The sequence below is a fragment of the Uloborus diversus genome, unplaced genomic scaffold (assembly GCF_026930045.1).
Source record: "Uloborus diversus isolate 005 unplaced genomic scaffold, Udiv.v.3.1 scaffold_35, whole genome shotgun sequence".
NCBI lineage: Eukaryota > Metazoa > Arthropoda > Arachnida > Araneae > Uloboridae > Uloborus > Uloborus diversus.
The window spans coordinates 112,988-131,932 of NW_026558516.1; the positions used below are offsets into that span (position 1 = coordinate 112,988).

General features: G+C 34.9%; 1 protein-coding gene across 1 annotated transcript in view; it reads left to right on the forward strand.

Annotated features, from left to right (window-relative positions):
* Positions 1 to 2,342: 2,342 nt before the first annotated feature.
* The window catches only part of LOC129233344 (zinc finger protein 177-like), a 60,226-nt gene continuing 43,623 nt past the window's right edge, over positions 2,343 to 18,945 (forward strand). Inside the window, exons 1-4 of the mRNA XM_054867384.1 lie at positions 2,343 to 2,414; positions 2,466 to 2,639; positions 4,910 to 4,987; positions 5,496 to 5,580. Of these exons, the coding sequence (XP_054723359.1) occupies positions 2,343 to 2,414; positions 2,466 to 2,639; positions 4,910 to 4,987; positions 5,496 to 5,580 (409 nt within the window). The remainder of the gene's footprint in view (positions 2,415 to 2,465; positions 2,640 to 4,909; positions 4,988 to 5,495; positions 5,581 to 18,945) is intronic.

Sequence of the window (18,945 nt, forward strand, 5' to 3'; positions counted from 1 at the left end):
AGTTGACCAATTGGTTAATTTTTTTAAACTTAATTAAGCAAATTATTATTATTATTTATAGCTATCCAAGAATAATTTTAATGCTTTGATGCCAGACCAGCATTTTACCTACTAAATAAAAGAGCAGCATTTGCTGCTCTATTCTCCAGACTTGGTTTTCTTTTGTTGTTTTATTTGAGATAGCCTTTACTGTTCAATGAAAACAAGTGTCAGTGAAAAAGTGCAAAGTCTTTTCTTCCAGTTGGAAAGTTATGTGACAGCACTGGAATTGTGCTAAAGAGTAAAGTTACTTATTTCGGGTGCAAGGCATTAAGAGGTACGTCATTTTCAGCTGCCTTTATGAACTAGGAGAGTCCAGCTTGTTACTATTTGTGTTATAAGTTTTGCATAAAATGGCTTCAAAAAGAAAGTTAGTTGAAATTGAGATTGATAAAAAGTATGAAATATTAAAACTAATTGAAAAGGGAGAAAGCCAGAGAAAATTAGATGACACATATGGAATTTCTTAAATTAGTGTAATATAGTAAATACAAGGGGAAAAAAATATTTGAACAACATTTTTAATTATTGTTTCAAAGTAATGTTAAACAATAAGAGTGAGTTAAACGGAAAGAGTAAGTGTCAATTAGTCAAAAAATGAAAACATGATGCAAGAAATGCCAAAAAAAAAATCACTTCCACCCTTTATAAGTTGACCACCACAGTACTGCACCACAAGTGGTCAATTTACACAGGTTTCACTTTATTAATGAATAAATAAAAAAAATATCTTCTTATCCCATAGTAGCAATTAAGTAATGTTATAACTGAATTTTTATGCATTGAATTCTTATTGTTTTTTTTTCTCCCATTAATATGATACACAATTTTAAAATGTTGGTTTATTATTCAGTTTTCATGATTTAGTGTTGAATGTAAGTTAACAATCTAGAAAATTCACTAAACTAACTACTGAAAAATTTAAGGTTTTATCTTTTTTTTTTTAGACTTTTTAAAAACTTCTTAATTCTGGTGTTAAGAAATGATTAGACAGCTTGTCTAAAGATAATTTATACATTTTTTAATGAAATTTCTGCTTTGTAAAACAAGAAATTCCAGTACTCGCACTTGGTCCAGTTTTTTCTTTTAATGCAATCAGATTTAATTGACTGTCTGTGTCTTTACTCTTCTTATTTTGCAAGTATAATATTCAGTATTTTAATTTCAGGATAAGTAATTTCAAGGAAAATAAATAAATCATTTGAGAATAATAAATAAGGTATTCCAGAGTACGTTTTTGCGGAATTTTTTCAATGAATTTTCTAAATTTTATGTCATGTTTTAACGTAGTTTAGTTATGTTTTAACGTAGGACGTTTTAGACATTTTGGTTTTATGAAGTAGTTACTGAAGTCAAAATTGGTACATTCAGTTGTTGCTCAGTTTGTGTTTTCAACCAATAAAAAAATTATTTTTGAGTCCAAGTCGGTTGCATAAACTTGCCCAGGACTCGGGGCATGTTTACGCATATTTATTTTGACACCTAATGTGGTTCTGTTTGTGTTTTGAATGTAATGTCTTACCAGTCGTTAAAATAAAGCAAACTTATTACAGACTGAATTGTGTATAAAATAAGAGCTGAACAGGCATGAAGACAGCACTACATGATTGTAAACTATAAGATACAAATTTGTAACTTTATTAGAAATTTAAGGTGATTTTGAAAACTAAATAGCCTGAAAATGCTAGAAAGTTTTGAGACAGTTCGGAGCGAAAAAAGTGTTAGGGCATGTTTAGAAGTAAGCTACAGTAAGAATGTGCGTAAAGGTGCTCAAACGTCAATGCGCAAGCTAGCCCCGTTGCCATGTTTGGATTTATTTTTAGCCTGCAACAATATTTATTAACATTTCAATATATACAAATACAATTCTCAAAAAAGGATAAAATTCTGGCAATTTTTATATATTTGTTCTTTCTTAATAACTAAGTATTATGTTTATTCACAACAAGCTTCAAAACGTTCAACTCAAAATTTACCCGACTAGTTAGAAAACAGATTATTCTTTCTGCATGCTACTATTGCAATCACTAGGGCCATGAGAGCTACTCCTTCCCATAGCCTTGAGCTTCTTCTTAGCCTTCTTCCGTTGCATAAGCAAGTGGAAATGGAGGCGATTCTGTGTGCATACCGCCTCAAGCTCATGGGTCTCTGGAAGTCCCCTCGTTACCTGTCTCTGTATGATAAACTGTGTGCAAAGACTAGTAAGCATCCTTACTTTATGATGCCTTCTGACTGGATGTTAAAACAATTCAGCTTTAATGCCAATTATAACATTGTGTTTCTGTCCAGAGAGCAATGGAAGGATGTACAGGATATCATTGGCAATGCACACGAAAACTGGTTTACAGATGGTTCCAAGACTGCATACGGAACTGGTTCTGGTGCATACTGCAGCAGCAATAACACAAATCTGTGCTTCTCATTAGAAAAGCTTGCTACTGTCTGAAACTTTAGCCATATTGGCTTGTGTAAATAACTGCCTAGATCGAAGCATAAGCGGGAAGGTTATCAGAATCATCTCTGATAGCCAAGCTGTGTTGAAAGCTCTCCATCGAGACTGCTTCTCTACCAAAACTGTTTGGGAGTGCCATAATGCACTGGTAAGACTAGCTGGCAGTAATAGGGTTTCCCTTTACTGGGTTCCTGGTCACCGTAACATTGTGGGTAGGGTAACAAATTGGCAGATCAGTTAGCTAAGCAGGGCTTCAATGCACCATTTATGGGACCCGAGCCTGTCCTCTGCCTGCCCTACAATGCAGTAAGAACTACTGCAAAGAACCTTCTTATGGATGAATCGTATGGCCAGTGGCTTCAGTCCGAGTCTCAAAGCCAGATCAAGACTCGGAACCAGCAGCCACCCTGGCTCAGGTCCAAGGAACTGCTTACCTTGAGTAGAGATGAGATCAAGAAGTCTGTTGGGCTACTAACTGGACACTGCTCTCTTAATAGGCACCTTAATCTGATGGGTGTTACCGACAACTCTTCGTGTAGAGGATGTCATATGGCTGATGAAAGCTCAATTCATGTGCTATGTCAATGTGACTTCTACTCTGCACAAAGATTTGAGCACTTGGGATACCACTATGTAGATCACGGGAACTGCCTAAAATTTCGGTTAGGCACAGGGTTGACTTTCTGCCGGCAGAAATTGGTTTCTGCCCTGCCGGTGGCAGAAACTGGTTATAACCGGTAAAAACCGGCAGAAACTGGCAAAAACTAAAAAGCATCTCTATTAATTCAAGTAATTACAAAATGATGTTTGTTTAAGTAAACTAAAAAATGTAATTCTATTTCATCATTATAAAAAGTAAAACTCATTGCCCTTGATTTAGTTTGATCAGAAAGAGAACTGTTTAACTGCAGATTCTCGTAACATTTGTATTAATCTAAAGTACGAAAATCGTAAGGGCACTTAAGAAAAAGAAGTGACATACAGATTTAAACAGGCAGTTACTGGTTGTTATTTGCTAGCTTATACGTGTCATCTAAAATGCTTGGGATTAAAATTATCATTTGCTCAAGAAGAAAATGCCAGAATTTTACTTGCCGATAGAACCTCAATTTTATACCTAATATCACAGTTTTACAAAACAAATTGATCCCATTTCCCAAAACTTATTTTTCCAGTCAAATTTTAACACCACCCCAGTTACTACATAGTAGATCATTTTATTTAAAAAATATATCCAATTGATGAAAGTTTCATGAATCTTTGCTGTATCCTTGATGGCATTGCCATCTAGTTCTTCTGTTGCGAGAGTATTCTGTTATTTCTCCTCTATTCATATTAAATTAAGAAATCATTTATATTTTCAATTCAAATTTTCTTAAAGACAGCTGCAGAGGGCAAAAAACATAATTTTTGATTTTTAATGATATTGTAAATAAATTGTGCTTTGGCTAATATTTTATTATTTTCCTGTGCTAAATTCCTATTGGGTATCAAAGATTTCTTTTATGTCATTTTTTGAGTTTTTGCCAGTTTCTGCCACAAATGTGGCAGAAAGGGGTTTTTGCCATGCCGGTTTTGACCGGTTTCTACCAGTGGTTTTAACCACCTCGGCAGAAACTTGCCAACCCTGGTTAGGCAACTGCTGAGATTTATTTCTGTTACTGGGCTCCTTTAGTAATCTAAGCAATGATAGTACAATAGACCTGTGGTCTCAGTGCTTGCGCTGGTTTCAAGCGCCCCCTTTTCACTTCATACTTCATACTTCTGCATGCTAGACTAACGCTCGACTGATGCTCAAAAACTGGTGAGGATATTTGCTTGGGAGCTGCATCAATATGTTATGACTGTTGACTCTCCAGTTATAATTCGTTTTGAAAAAAGGGCACTGCGTAAACGTGCCTCGGTCTACCCTTAATAAAATTTAAAAAAATTTCTCAAGTAAATTCTACTGCAGATAACAAATGTTTAAATATCTAAAATAGTTTTCTTTTGGCATTTTAAAAATTAGCTGTGCAAAAATAAAAGACTTTCTTTTATTTTGAAAACTGTATACATAATGCTTTTCCCCCCAGTAGAATGAAATACTTTTCTGTTTTTAGATTGGAGTTAATTCAAGGGGACGAGTATGAGACCACAATTTAGTAGTCTGATCTTGTGACTATCAATCCTTCAAATTTGAAGCTTAAAATGCATATGAAGTTTAAAGACAAATCATATTCATGCGAATATTGTGGAACGACATTTAGTGACATTTCGCACTTAAAAGTTCATTTAAAAATACACACTGAAAAAAAACAGTATTCTTGTGAAATTTGTAAAACGTCGTTTTTTCTTAGTGGAAATTTGATGAGCCATTTAAGAATACATACTAAAGAAAAACCATATTCGTGTGAAATTTGTAAAAAGTCATTTGTTCAGAATGGAAATTTAAAGAGGCATTTCAGGACACATACTAAAGAAAATCCGTATTCTTGTGAAATTTGTAACAAGTCATTTGTTCAGAATGGAAATTTAGAGAGCCATTTGAGGACACATACAAAAGAAAAACCATATTCTTGTGAAATTTGTAACAAGTCATTTGTTCAGAATGGAAATTTAAATAGGCATTTGAGGACACATACTAAAGAAAAACCATATTCTTGTGAAATTTGTAAAAAGTCATTTGTTCAGATTGGACATTTAAAGAGCCATTTAAGGACACATACAAAAGAAAAACCGTATTCTTGTGAAATTTGTAACAAGTCATTTACTCAGCGGAAGTTTGAGGAAGCATTTGGAGACACATACTACAGAAAAGCCACATTCTTGTGATATTTGTAAAAAGTCATTCTCTGATAGTGGAAAATTAAATAGTCATTTAAGGATACATACGAAAGAAAAACCATATAGTTGTGAAATTTGTAAAATGTCATTTTCTGAGAGTGGAAAACTAAAAAGGCATTTGGGGACACATACTAAAGAAAAGCCATATTTTTGTGAAATTTGTAAAAAGTCATTTTCTCAGAATACAAGTCTAAGGAAGCATTTGAGGACACACACTAAAGAAAAACCTTATTCTTGTGAAATTTGTAACAAGTCATTTTCTGAGAGTGAAACTTTAAGGAGACATTTGAGGACACACACTAAAGAAAAACCTTATTCTTGTGAAATTTGTAAAAAGTCATTTTCTGTGAGTGGATCTTTAAAGAAGCATTTAAGGACACATACTAAAGAAAAACCGTATTCTTGTGAAATTTGTCAAAAGTCATTTTCTGAGAGTGGAAATCTAATGAGGCATTTGAAGACACATACCACAGGAAAACTATAATCTTGTGAGATTTGTAAGAAAATTATTTTCTAGGCATAGAGGTTTGAAAGTCCATTTGAGGACACTACAAAAGAAAAACCATATTCTTTTTAAATTTCGTAAAAATTTCCTCAGAGTGGAGGTTTAAAAAGCATTTCAGGGTGCATAGTAAAGAAAAAGTATATCCTTGGACAATTTGTAAACAGTCATATTCACAGTGTATAGATCTGAAAGTTTATTTGAGGACACTTGCTAAAGAGAAAGCATATTCTTGTGATTTTTGAAGAAAAACAGTTTCTCAAGTTTATGATTTAAACAAAAAAGGTACATTCTGGGAAAAAAAAAGTGTATACTTCTGAGTATTCTGAAAAGACGTTTTCTATAGTTCAGACTTAAAAAGACATTCCAGGACAGTGTCCTGAGGACACACGTGAGAGCCATTTGAAAATCCATTTGTGGATACACACTTGAAAAAAACCATTTTTATATGATGAAGGTGAAATGAATTTTCATTCCAAACCTGTAACTATGTAAGCTAAGTTCAACTTTCATCCTAATATATTTATTAGTTTAAATACAAACGTGTAATTACCGAGAAAAACTGAAACATTTGAGACTGAGGTGGTACTTCCCAGCGATGCTTTTCTCATTTTTAATAAATGTCCTTTAAATATACAGTATTGCTTTTCACCATCAAACAATTATAACTACTGGTGTGACTTTTTATCTCAATCTTTGAAATTTTTTTTATATCTCTATAATAATTTGTCTTCTAATTGAAACACATTTTGGCAGTCCATTCTTTTTTTCTGAGCTTAGCTACGATTTTCGTGACGATATTCTGATAGAGAAGAACAGAAACATATATCGGTGGCCTATGTGAAGCTATAATATTTGTTTATGTTTTCATTTTTTTAAACTGAGACTTTAATGAATTCAGTAATCAGGCCCTTCATTTGGATGATTGGGCATGGATTTTAGCATGTGTTCATGCTGGTTTTTTCCTCCTATGCAGCGCTTTACTCCCTTCCGTCCCCCCTGGGAAACTTTGAAATGACGTGCCTGGTGTACTGATTTTTTTTTTTTTTAAAGAAAAAAATGTAAATAAAAACAAACCAAACTGTTGGACAAAGATTCAACTTTCTCTTTAAATTTTACACAAAAAATTACTTTCTTTTGCTTTATCCATTGAGTCTTTTTTTGCTCTAAACACTGCCAAAGTTTTTCTTCATCATTAAAATGAGATTGTCGGCTCCTTTTCTGGAAAATAAGGGGAGTTTGTTTCAGATTTCTCCATTCTCTTGGCGAGTGCCTTGTATAAGGTGAATACAGTCTACTCTCAATAACTCAAAGTCTTATTACCCAAACATACCTCTATCTCGAACTTTTCAGTCTGTTCAAAACTAATTTCGCGTTTTTAATTCAAAGTTGTCTACATGGTGTTCCATTTTTAACCTGCAAGACCTCTATTTTCTAGTTGTATTCTTCCAATTAAAAAATGTTCAAAATCAGATGTAGGGTTAAGATATTAAAAGTTAGAAGCAAAAATAAAATTGAGCCAAAAAATACAAAATTTAACTTTTTATACGGGCCCTAGGTCCCCTAAGTATATCCCACTCTTCTATGAAGGTCTATTTAGTTGTGGTACGGTAAACCTAATGAAAAGACAGGGTTGCAAAAACTTGGCATATCTTACGGCCTTACCAGGTTTTCTTTGCTCCAACTATAGGTTGAGTTACCACTATTTTATTGACAATCCTCGTACGTAATTAAGTCATACTAACACCCAACTCAAGCGAATATTTTTACCGTTGTAAAAAAGTGCCTTCAAAATATTCATCACTCATTTAAAAAAAAAGTGAAATACCAAGCAGAAGTGGAAAGTAACGACTTTTCAAGAAGCAAACAGATGTTTCCGACTTCATCGCTGCTGAACTCAAATTAGCTAGAGAGCTAAAACTTTGGCTTTTTAATTCGTTTTGCTTTTACCCTTGTGTTTGATTTTTGTGGAAAAGTTTAATGTAGTTATTCCCAGTATTGGTGTTTTTTTTTAATTTAGTGAACATGTTTATGAATTGAACCGTTACATCATTGATGTAACGATGATCAGTTTTGTTTTAAGTACTACTACAAGACATTTTTTAAAAACGTAATCAAAAAAGCCATTTGTTTATTTTTCTAATTTATTTGAACTTTTCAGATTTATCTATGTTTCATAAAATATGTTGTACGGTTTGTAATTTAATTAAAGACTCAAGCACCAAAAGTGTTTTCTGGATATTCTTGCGTTGGCTTCACACCAATACACCGACGGCAACAAATACGTTTCTGCAGCAATAAATTGCTGCGATAACTACCCCGGCAACATCTATTCCATTTGAGGTCATAGAGAAATCAGCAAATTTGACCTCTTTCATAGAAGTAATTATTAAAATTGGAAATGACATGCTGCCACCATATTAGGGTGAAATCAGAAATGGAAGTCTTTTATAACACAGTCATTATTCATATCTGTAAGAAATTCAGTTAACACGATTTACTGTTGTATGGAAGTTTGCAATCTGAAAAATTTACTAAATCAGTTGTTGAAAAGTTAAACATTTTTTGAACTCTTTAAAAACGTCTTTAAAAATCTAATTTTGATTTTAAAAAATGAATTGAGACTCGGTTTACAGATGGCTTCCATATTTTTTAAAAGGAATTTCTGCTTCAGGTTCTACAATTGTTTCCTTCCCATAATTAGCCAAAAAGTGACACTCTGGCTCTGAACTAAATCCCAAATTAGCCCTTTGAAAACTCCTGTACTTGGTTCAGTTTTTTCTTTTATGCAATCACAGATTGTCTTTATCTTTACTCTTCTTTTTCTGCAAGTATACATGTCATACTTTGATTTCAGGATTTATAATTTCAAACAAAGTAAATAAATCGTTTGCAGAAAAAAAAATCCTTCCGATGCACTTATTCTGCACTGGTGGAAAAACAATGATCCCAACAGCAAGAAAGACTTGTAATAGATAATCAAAATAACATAGGGCTATTTATTCATCTGAAAAATTATATTGATTCAAATTTCGCGCTTCGCACATAATTGTGGCTCTAATGCCACACATAGCACTTGCAAACGAGTTGCTTTAATTGCGAGCTATATAGTTCGTGGGCGTTCTTTTTCTGTGGAATTCAACTTATTGAGTTGATGTTAGCTAAGAATGCCTTAAAGAAGACGAAGAAACTATTATCAGCAGCTCACAGAGTTTGATTCAGGTCGTGTATTGGGGCTTCAAGATGGTGGATTTTCTTTCCGCGATGTTGCATAAAGACTTCGCCGTAATGTATCCACTACGCATGCTTGTTAAGAGCAGTGGTCCAGGGTTGTACTACCTCAAGAAGATCAGGTTCCGGGCGACCATGTGGCATTTGTGAGGGGGAAAGACCCCCTCCCTTCAATAGTGCCCTGGTGCATGAACGTGTTGCATCCCACTGGGTCTACAGGCATAGGCGGATTTAGGACTGAGTTCCTGAGGGGGCAGGATTTTTTTTTTTTTTTTTGAAGCAACATTTTTAATTGCCCTCCCCCCCTCTTATGTTTTTATCTGTTTTCTGTGATGCATAAGGACATTATTTACTTTTTTATGTGTCGTTTTCATTACTGTGTGTAATCATGCTGTCCTTTTTGAATTGACCTTAAAAAAGAGGGGGCTGGTATTAAGAGAGTGACGCCGGGCTCCCTTTTAAGTGGTATATAGAATATCTGCAATTTTAGGTGGCCCCGGAGGAAATTATATAAAATGGATATAAAATTCTGCATTTTGAAGTCTTATAAGGGTTAATTGGAAATAATAAGCAAATCAAGTTTTACGCTTTAAAATTGCTTTGTGATGCAAGTTAATACCAAGTTGTACTACCTCAAGAAAATCAGGTTCCGGGCGGCAATGTGGCATTTGTGAGGGGGAAAGACTCCCCCAGTAGTGCCCTGGTTCACGAATGTGTTGCATCCCACTGGTACTACAGGAGAAATTCGGGCTGCAGTTTGCACCACAGTGACACAACAAACTGTGAAAAATCGAATACTTCAGCTTCATGGACAGTTCTGAGCCAAGCATGCTGTAACATGTATGCCACTGACTGCAAAACATTGCTGTTTAGGAAGCGAGTAGTGTCAAGCCAGAGCTCATTGGAAGACAGAGTGGAGATCCCTTTTGGGTTTTCTGATGAAGTCAGATTCTGCTTTGGTGCCAGTGAAAGACCTGTGTTGGTCAGAAGGAGGCCAGGGGAACGCCTGCAACTAGACTGACTGTCTGCGGCCTAGACTAACTGGACCTACACCAGAATTGACATAATAAGTTCAACAAGTATGGAGCTCCATATCACAAAATGACATTCAGAACCTTTGTTACGCAATGCATGCAGTCATGGCCTGAAGAGCAATTTTCTAGGACTGGGACATCACTCTCGTGGTTATTCCTAACACGCTGGCTTCATAGTTGTACGTCATTCTGGTTCCTCAACTTTTAGTATTACCATTCATGAATTGCACTCAAGGGAGAGTTTTCCAACAGGATAATGCTCGCTCGCACACCACTGTTGCAAAATTACATGCTCTATAGTGTGTTGAAATGTTACCTTGCTCTGCGAGATCACCAGATCTGTCTCCTATTGAACACATGTGGGATATCATTGAACGAGAACTCCAGCATTATTTATAGCCGGCACCGACTATCCCAGAATTGACATAATAAGTTCAACAAGTATGGAGCTCCATATCACAAAATGACATTCAGAACCTTTGTTACGCAATGCATGCAGGTTTGCATTCAAAATTGTAGAGGTTTCACTGACATTGAAACAGCATGTCAGGGGAGCTAATGGCAGTAACTGCAAATTTTTCATTTCTTTTGCATATGTGTCATCTATTTTACGTTAGCTTTATTGCACAAGCTTGCTCTTTTGGTTTCCGCTGAAAAAGGGGTGCAAAAAAAAAAAAAAGTAGTTCCAACATCTCCTTATTGTTAGCATTATATCCAACACATATTTCTTCAAATATCTCAAAAACTTATTTCTGCAGTTACTGCCGTTGACCTGCCGACGGCAGATTTCACATTTGAACTGTAGTTTCTTGAGCTTAAATTGACCTGTGATCTTGAAAATGTAATCAATTAAACATGTTAACTAGACAAATGTGTGGTCAAAATTTCATTGTAATAACTTTTTCTTGGTGTTGGGATTTTTTACTCCTCAGTGAATTTAAATATCTAAAATATTGTTTACTCACGGGACTTTAAAAATTAAATTTCAGACACTATAAGACTGTTTTGTTTTGATAACTGTATGCATTTTGTTTTTTTTCCCATTAGAATAAAATAGTTTCTATTTTTATTTTTAGATTGGAGTTCAATCAAGGGGACCCGTATGAGACCGCAGTTAAATAGTCTAATCTTGTGAATCCAAATTTAAAGCTAAAAATGCATATGAACATCAAAGATAAATCATGTTCATGCAAATATTGTAAATAGACATTTAGTTGGACTTCACAATTGAAAGAGCATTTGAAAGTACATACTGGAGATAAACCTTATTTGTGTGATCTTTGTGAAAAGACATTTTCTGTGAGGGAAAACTTAAAAGCCCATTTGAGGGCACATACTAAAGAAAAAAAATACTCTTGTGAAATTTGCAAAATGTCATGTTCTCGAAGGGAGAATCTAAGAACGCATTTGCGAATACATACTAAAGAAAAACCGTATTCTTGTGAAATTTGTAAAAAGTCATTTTCTCAAAGGGGGAATCTAAAAACGCATTTGAGGACACATACTAAAGAAAAACCGTATTCTTGTGAAATTTGTAAACAATCATTTTCTCAGAGTGGACATTTCAAAATCCATTTGAGGACACATACAAAAGAAAAACCATACTCTTGTGAAGTTTGTAAGAAGTCATTTTCTCACAGGGAAAGTTTAAAATATCATTTGGTTACACATACTAAAGAAAAACCATACTCTTGTGAAATTTGTAAGAAGTCATTTGTTCAGAATGGAAAGTTAAAGAGGCATTTGAGGACACATACTAAAGAAAAACCATATTCTTGTGAAATTTGTAAAAAGACATTTTCTCGGAGAGGAGATTTGAAAGTCCATTGGAGGACACATACAAAAGAAAAACCACACTCTTGTGAAATTTGTAAGAAGTCATTTTCTCACAGGGGAAGTTTGAAACATCATTTAAAGACACATACAAAAGAAAAACCATATTCTTGTGAAATTTAAATAAGCATTTGAGGACACATTCTAAAAAGAAACCATATTCTTGTGAAACTGGTAAAACATCGTTTTCTCAGAGTGGACATTTAAAGATCCATCCGACGAGACATACTGAAGAAAAACCATAATCTTGTGAGTTTTGTAAAAAGTTGTTTTCTCTTAGTAGTTATTTGAAAATCGATTTGATGATACATACTGAAGAAAAACCATACTTTTGTAAAATTTGTAAAAAGTCATTTTTTCTATGTGGAGGTTTAAAAAGCCTTTTAGCGACACATACTAAAGAAAAACCACATTCTTGTGAAAAGTCATTTTCTCCTAGTAGAAATTTAAAACGCTATTTGGTTATACACAAAAAGCAACCTGAAGTTTTTGAAAATGAATAAATTGGAAATTTATTTTAAAAATTACTGTACAGAAAGAAGAAACCTTGTATTTTTTACAGTTTTATTGAAAAATATGAAGTTGTGTATGACAACCAACAAAAATTAGCCTCGTTTAAGACTTTTATTTTCCGGGCTTTACCTATTTGTTTTAATTCCGTTTTACTTTCGTCAGAATTGAATTTTTTGACACATACTCCTGACAATTATTTTAACTCTGTCTTTCAACCCTTTTTCCCAAGAATCATTCATCAAATCGCTAAAATCCTGAAAAAGTTAAAATTTTCTGTCATTTTCCCTAATTAATAAACTTAAATATTAGCAACTTAAACGCCCTATTCATTAATGTGTTAGAATTGAGCTCTGTAGTATTTCTTATCAGTGTGGATTGGCATACATAGGACAAACTAGACGTGCTCTCTAATTCCACACAAAAGAACATGAAAGTTATGTCAAAAAACAGGATTTTAAACGTTCCTCCATCGCCCAACATTGTTGGTCCTGCGACAATAACTTTGACTTCTTCTGCTAAAATTATCCACTTTCACTTACGATGTAGATTTTTGGCAATCTTACTGGATCTGGAAAAATTCCATTTTATTATTTGATTTGTCGAGCATGCCCCCTTTCCCTACTGTTTCTTTTCATTAATTTTTTTCAGTGTGTGACGTTTTTCCAAGGTGTTATCCTTGCTGTTTTCTGCTGACGTAATGTTTCTGGTTCTGACCATTTTCTGTCTATTTACTCTTCCATGTCTTACTTTTTCTGGTTCATTTGTCCGTTGTCAGACTTAGAGTTCCTTTGTTCTTATATGCACTGAAGAAGGGGTTTGTTTGTATAACCCCGAAACAGCTGTTTGCAGACTTGTTTTAAACTCTTTTTAAATGCTTTTATTTCTACATGCATACACGTTGTTATAGTTTTCTCATTTAGACCGCTAATTTACACGATTGTACATTGTGACTATTTTTGGCTCTTATACATCGATAATAGTGATACATCACCACTTGGATATCTATTTTACATAATCCCGTTCTTCTGCGAGCATCTATAGTCGGCTCGGAGGTACACCTTACCCCTTACGTGCTGGAACAATTGGGGAGGTTATACTGATTCTAATCACAGCGTAAGGCATTTTCGCTGCCAGGTTAGGTTTGCCATAACTGTAGTTTATGCTGCCACTCTTTAATTTTCAGTCCACGTACATCAGCTAGGTCATACTAACACCTTAATTTTAGAACATAATTGCTACAATAAAGAAAAAAATTAAGCATAAGAGTGAAGAATAAAAAAGCTATAAATTAAGGTTGATTAAGGTTGATTTTTAAAAAATAATAAATCACAATGCAAAAGTTCTTAGCCTCACAGGTGTTATTGCTCAATCACAGCAGCAATCACTTGAAAGTAAAAGCACCAAATATTTTCTCTTTCGTTAAATTTAATTTAGTTTCTCTCAGCAGCCCGATCACATAATCCTGAAGTTTGCTTTTAAGTAATTTTTACTAGATTCAGGCTTGTGTGTGTGTGAAAATTGCATCTGATTTGAAAATTGTATGTGGTGCAATTTGTTGAGAGGCGAGGCCCGACTAACTAAAAGCGAGGTAGACAATAATTTCTAGGCCCCCTGAAGACATTGTAATGGATTGCAGTGGTTGATTTACAGGTTTGCGGGCCGTCGGAATGTATTTTTAGAACCTTTTATCTATCACAGAATTACATAAATGAATTATCATATGCATTTATGATAAATATGATGTCCCTTTGGGACTTCTCATAATTGTAACATGGTAAATTCGCTACTTGCTGAATGAATGGAAGTTCTCCTTTAAGGTAGCTTTTTTTTCCTACTAATAAGTTATTATTTTTTATCATTATTTTAAAAATACGTGTAATTTTATTTTGTAGTAATAATGCTATGCAAAAAACTTTAAGCAATTTGGGGCCCAAGGCCTAGTTGGCTTGTGCGATAATCAGGCCCTGTTGAGAGGTAGGTATAACTAGTGACTTTTGAAAGGTCAGGTATTTAGGCTGTTATTTGCCCTAACTGTAGATCGACTGTTTTTTGCACTATGCATTTTCAGTAGTGCGACCTCTCTGGTGCTCCAATATTTTTATCACATGTTTTAAAAAAAATGAAATACCAAGCAGAAGTGGAAAGTGACGAATTTTCAAGACGCAAACGGAGGTTTCCGACTTCATCGCTGCTCAACTCAAATAGCTAGAGAGCTAAAACTTTGGCTTTTTAACACATTTTGCATGTTATGCTTATGTATGCTTTTACCCTTGTATTTGATTGTTGTAAAAATATTTAATGTAGTTATTCTCTGCATTGGTGATTTTTTTATTTAGTGAACACGTTTTTAAATTTACATCATTGATGTAACGAATGTTTAATTTTGTTCTTAGTACTACTACAAGACACTTTTAAAAAAAAAATATTAAAAAAGCTATTTGTTTATTTTTTCAAATTTATTTGAACTGTTTAGTGTTTTTTGTGTTTTTTAAAATATGTTGTATGGTATATTCAGTAAGTTACCGCCCATTAACTTACTGAATACACCATGCCTTGCCTTCAATGTTCGAGTCGAACCAAACCATTGTTTCAGTCACTCGTTTGGTCTGAGCTAATTCTATACTAGCTACCAGTTTGTTTGGCACTCATGGCTTCCTTAAGAGGTTTTTTCATCTCCAGCTCAGTCACTTTCCTATGCCGGGCTGATGAGTGCTAATGAGCACGAAATTGCAGTCCCCGGCTGGAAATGACTGAGATGGTAGGGTATTTCATGTTGAATGGTTTGTAACTTTATTAAAGACTCAAGCACCAGAAGTGTTTTCTGGATATTCTGTGTTGTCACACCAATGCGCCGGTGGCAACAAGTACGTTTCTGCATTGCTACCCCGGCAACATCTATTCCATTTTAGAGCATAGATAAACCGGCAAATCCCGACCTCTTTCATAAAAGAAATTATTAAAATCGTAAATGGCATGCTGCGCCGTCAGGATGAAATCAGAAATGGAAGTCTTCTTTTATAACACAGTCGTTATTCATAATTGTAATACACAGTTTATTGTTGTAAGTAAGTTTGCAATCTGAAGAATTTACTAAATCTCTCTCATTTATTGAACAATTCAAAAAAATTTAGACTCTTTAAAAACTTCTTAAAAGATCTAATTTTGATTTTAAGAAATGAGTATAGGCTCTATTTACAGATGGCTTCTATAGTGTTTAAAAGGAATTTCTTCTTGAGATCCGTCGAATGTTTCCTTCCCATAATTAGCCACAAAGGGACAATCTGGCTCTTAAATAAATCACAAATTCGATTTCTGAGAACGGGAAACTTCTGCACTTGGTTCAGCTTTTTCTTTTATGTAATCACAGATTTAATTTATTGTCTTTGTCTCTACTCTTCCTTTTCTGCAAGTGAACATGCCGTACTTTTATTTCAGGATTTGTAATTTCAAATAAAACAAATAAATCACTTGAAAAAAAAATTACTTCTGATGCATTTATTTTGCACTGGCGGAAAAAAAAAGAATCCCAACATCTATTTAGACTTGTAATCCAATCAATGAACACATTGTAACGTGCGTGTAATATGCGATAATTTTTGACTTCAGAATATTGTTAGGGGTAGTTAGTAAGTAAATAAACTAAAAGTCCCCGACCCTGGGGGTGAGCTAAAAATGGGATGGAGGGGGGGGGGGAAGAAAATTTTGGGTTTTTCGAGAAAATGTCGGGAACAGTGGAAAAATGCGTTTTAAATAAAAATTCAAGCTAAGTAAACTTACAATGAAACTGTTTCTGCACATATTTGTCAAATTTCCAATAGTTTTCTTGATATATGTTATAGAAAATCGATGATTTTCGGAAAAATTCTTTCTTTTTGTGAACATTTGCTCCTAGTGCCTCCCAGAATTAGTACTCATGAAAATTGTCAATGATAAAGTTGTAGAGCTTTAAATTTCCTTCAACTGGATATGCTATTTTGCTATATTTTATTCTACAAATCAAAAGTTACAAAATTTCAAACACCCTTTTTCATGGCAAAAAATGGAACACTTGCACAAATTTCACAAATTTCAAACTGACTCGAAAGGATCGCGCAGTTCCTCTTTCTTCAATTAGTTCGACAATCCTGATGGACAATAAAGAAGTATTTGTGTGTTACTACAACACAAATGATGTTTAAGGTGTGGTGGGGGGAGGGGGTAACATTATTTATAGACAGCCCTTTACCAAGGAATCGGACGAAGACTTGCAAAATTACGTATACGCAGTATGAATTGGTGAACTGAGTACGTGCAGAAAGTCAGCACTATACGTACTGTTTAAGGAAATCGATAACGACATTGATTTAATTAAATTTAAATCTGTTGTTACTGAGGATACTTAGTCTACAAAAAGAGACGACTGTATAAACCATATGGACATCAACGTCAGTTAGAAAATTGAAACGACGGCCAAAAAAGGTTTCTGTCCAACTTTCATTATACAGTCAGCTGAATAATCCGTTAATGATGAAGCTGTTGAAAAACAAGACAAATTACGCTCCAAGCTTTAGGTGATGTTGACGTTGATATTGCAAAGACGGATCAAATGGCCTCCTGGGTGTCCTCTTGATAGCCAAATCCCCTACTGATCGCAACATTCTGCCAGAAATCTAAAATCATACAACATGTATTAGTGATGGGCATAATAGAGTTCTCATAATCGAATCACTCGATTATTCAAGATCATTCAAGAACTCGATTACCATGAGTTCTCGATTATCGTATCTCGAGTTCTCGAGCGATGAACTTGTCGAGTTCTCTAGCGATGAACTTCTCGAGTTCTCGAGCGATCAACTGCTCGAGTTCTCCATTGTCACTTTCCAAGTGCTCGAGCAATCAACTGCTCGAGTTCTGGCTTTGAACTTCTCGAGATGTTGAGTTCTCAAAACTCAATCACTTGAGCAGTGTATTTTTCGATCGATTTGAGAATCGAATGAACCTCTCAACATAATTGACTTCTGACAGGGGTGCCCACCTAGGAAAGGGGGGATCATGGTGCAGACTGCGCCATTGACATTTTTAAGGGGGTTTAAGGGGTATTTTTCTTATTTTTTGAGGGGCTCTGTGATATTGAGGGGGGTGCGCCCTTGACCTCAGGGGGCACCCCTGCTTCTGAAGTGATTCAGTTGCAGGGGCGGATCCGTCATTTAGGGGTCAGAGGGCTTTGAAAACTTAATGATTTTACTTATGAATGTGCATGGTTTTTGTTGTCTTCCGAAAAGAAGATGCATTGAGACTCCTTAACCCTTCCCCCAGAAAAATTTGGTGACAGGCTGCGCTGAGGTGCTCACAGTGGAGGTGGGTAATAGTGCAGACCGTGCCTTTGAAATTCTTAATGGACGTTAATCTTTTTTAGGAAGTATCCTTCTTGAGAGGGAGGGGGTCCCTAATTTTAAAAGGTGTGCCAACACACTTATACAAATACAAAAGTGATGACCAGCAACAGGCTCTGGGCCCAGCTAGACTGGTCCTAGTCAATTTAAAATCCCCAGTGAAGATCAATGGCCCTCTTAAAACTATCTACTCTTTTGCTCATGATCACCTCTTCCGGTAAGTTGTTCCAAGATTCCACTACCCTGCTAAAAAAATAATTTTTCCTAATATCCATGTTAGCCTGAGATTCAAATAGCTTAAAACAATGACCCCTTGTCCTGTTTTCAGTGCTAAACTCCAGCCCCGTAACATCTTTCATTCTAATAAATTTAAACAACTGAATCATGTCCCCTCGGTCTCTTCTTTGCTCAAGACTGTACACTTTTAGCCTTCTAAGCTTGGAATCATAGTCTAAATGAGAAAGTCCATTTATTAGCCTTGTAGCCCGCCTTTGAACCCTTTCCAGTACATTGATATTTTTCTTAAGATAAGGAAACCAAAACTGAACAGCATACTCCAGGTGAGGTCTTACCAAACTTCTATATAAAGGCAGAACAACCTCTTTAGATTTGTTTGAAATAGATCTATTGATAAACCAAAGCATGTTATTGGCTTTGTTACTAGCTATGCTGCACTGTTGACTAAACTTCAAATCCTGACTTATTAAGGCGCCCAAATGAGTACTTTTTCTGTCTGACTAATGACTGAACCTGAGAACCTGCCTGACTAATGACTGAACCTGAGCACCTGCCTGACTAATGATTGAAACTTGCAAATAATAACTTGTGCACTTATTTCCATGCCCTAAATGTAGCACTTGACATTTCCAACCATTAACAGCCATCCCCCCCCCCCCAAGGGTCACACTTCAGCTTGATATTATTTGCGAACTACTTCTGAGGATCTGTTTTTCAGTAATTTCACCATTTTTCTCCATATTTTACACCCTACTAACCTCTATCACACATGTACTCACTTAACCTTACTCTCTCTATACTTTGTTACTTACCACACTATTTTTCGCATGCATATTTATATAAAACTGAAGTTAGTCTGCTTGCGACCACCTTCCTTCGTCTGTTCACAAACCTTCAGAAGTTCTTTAA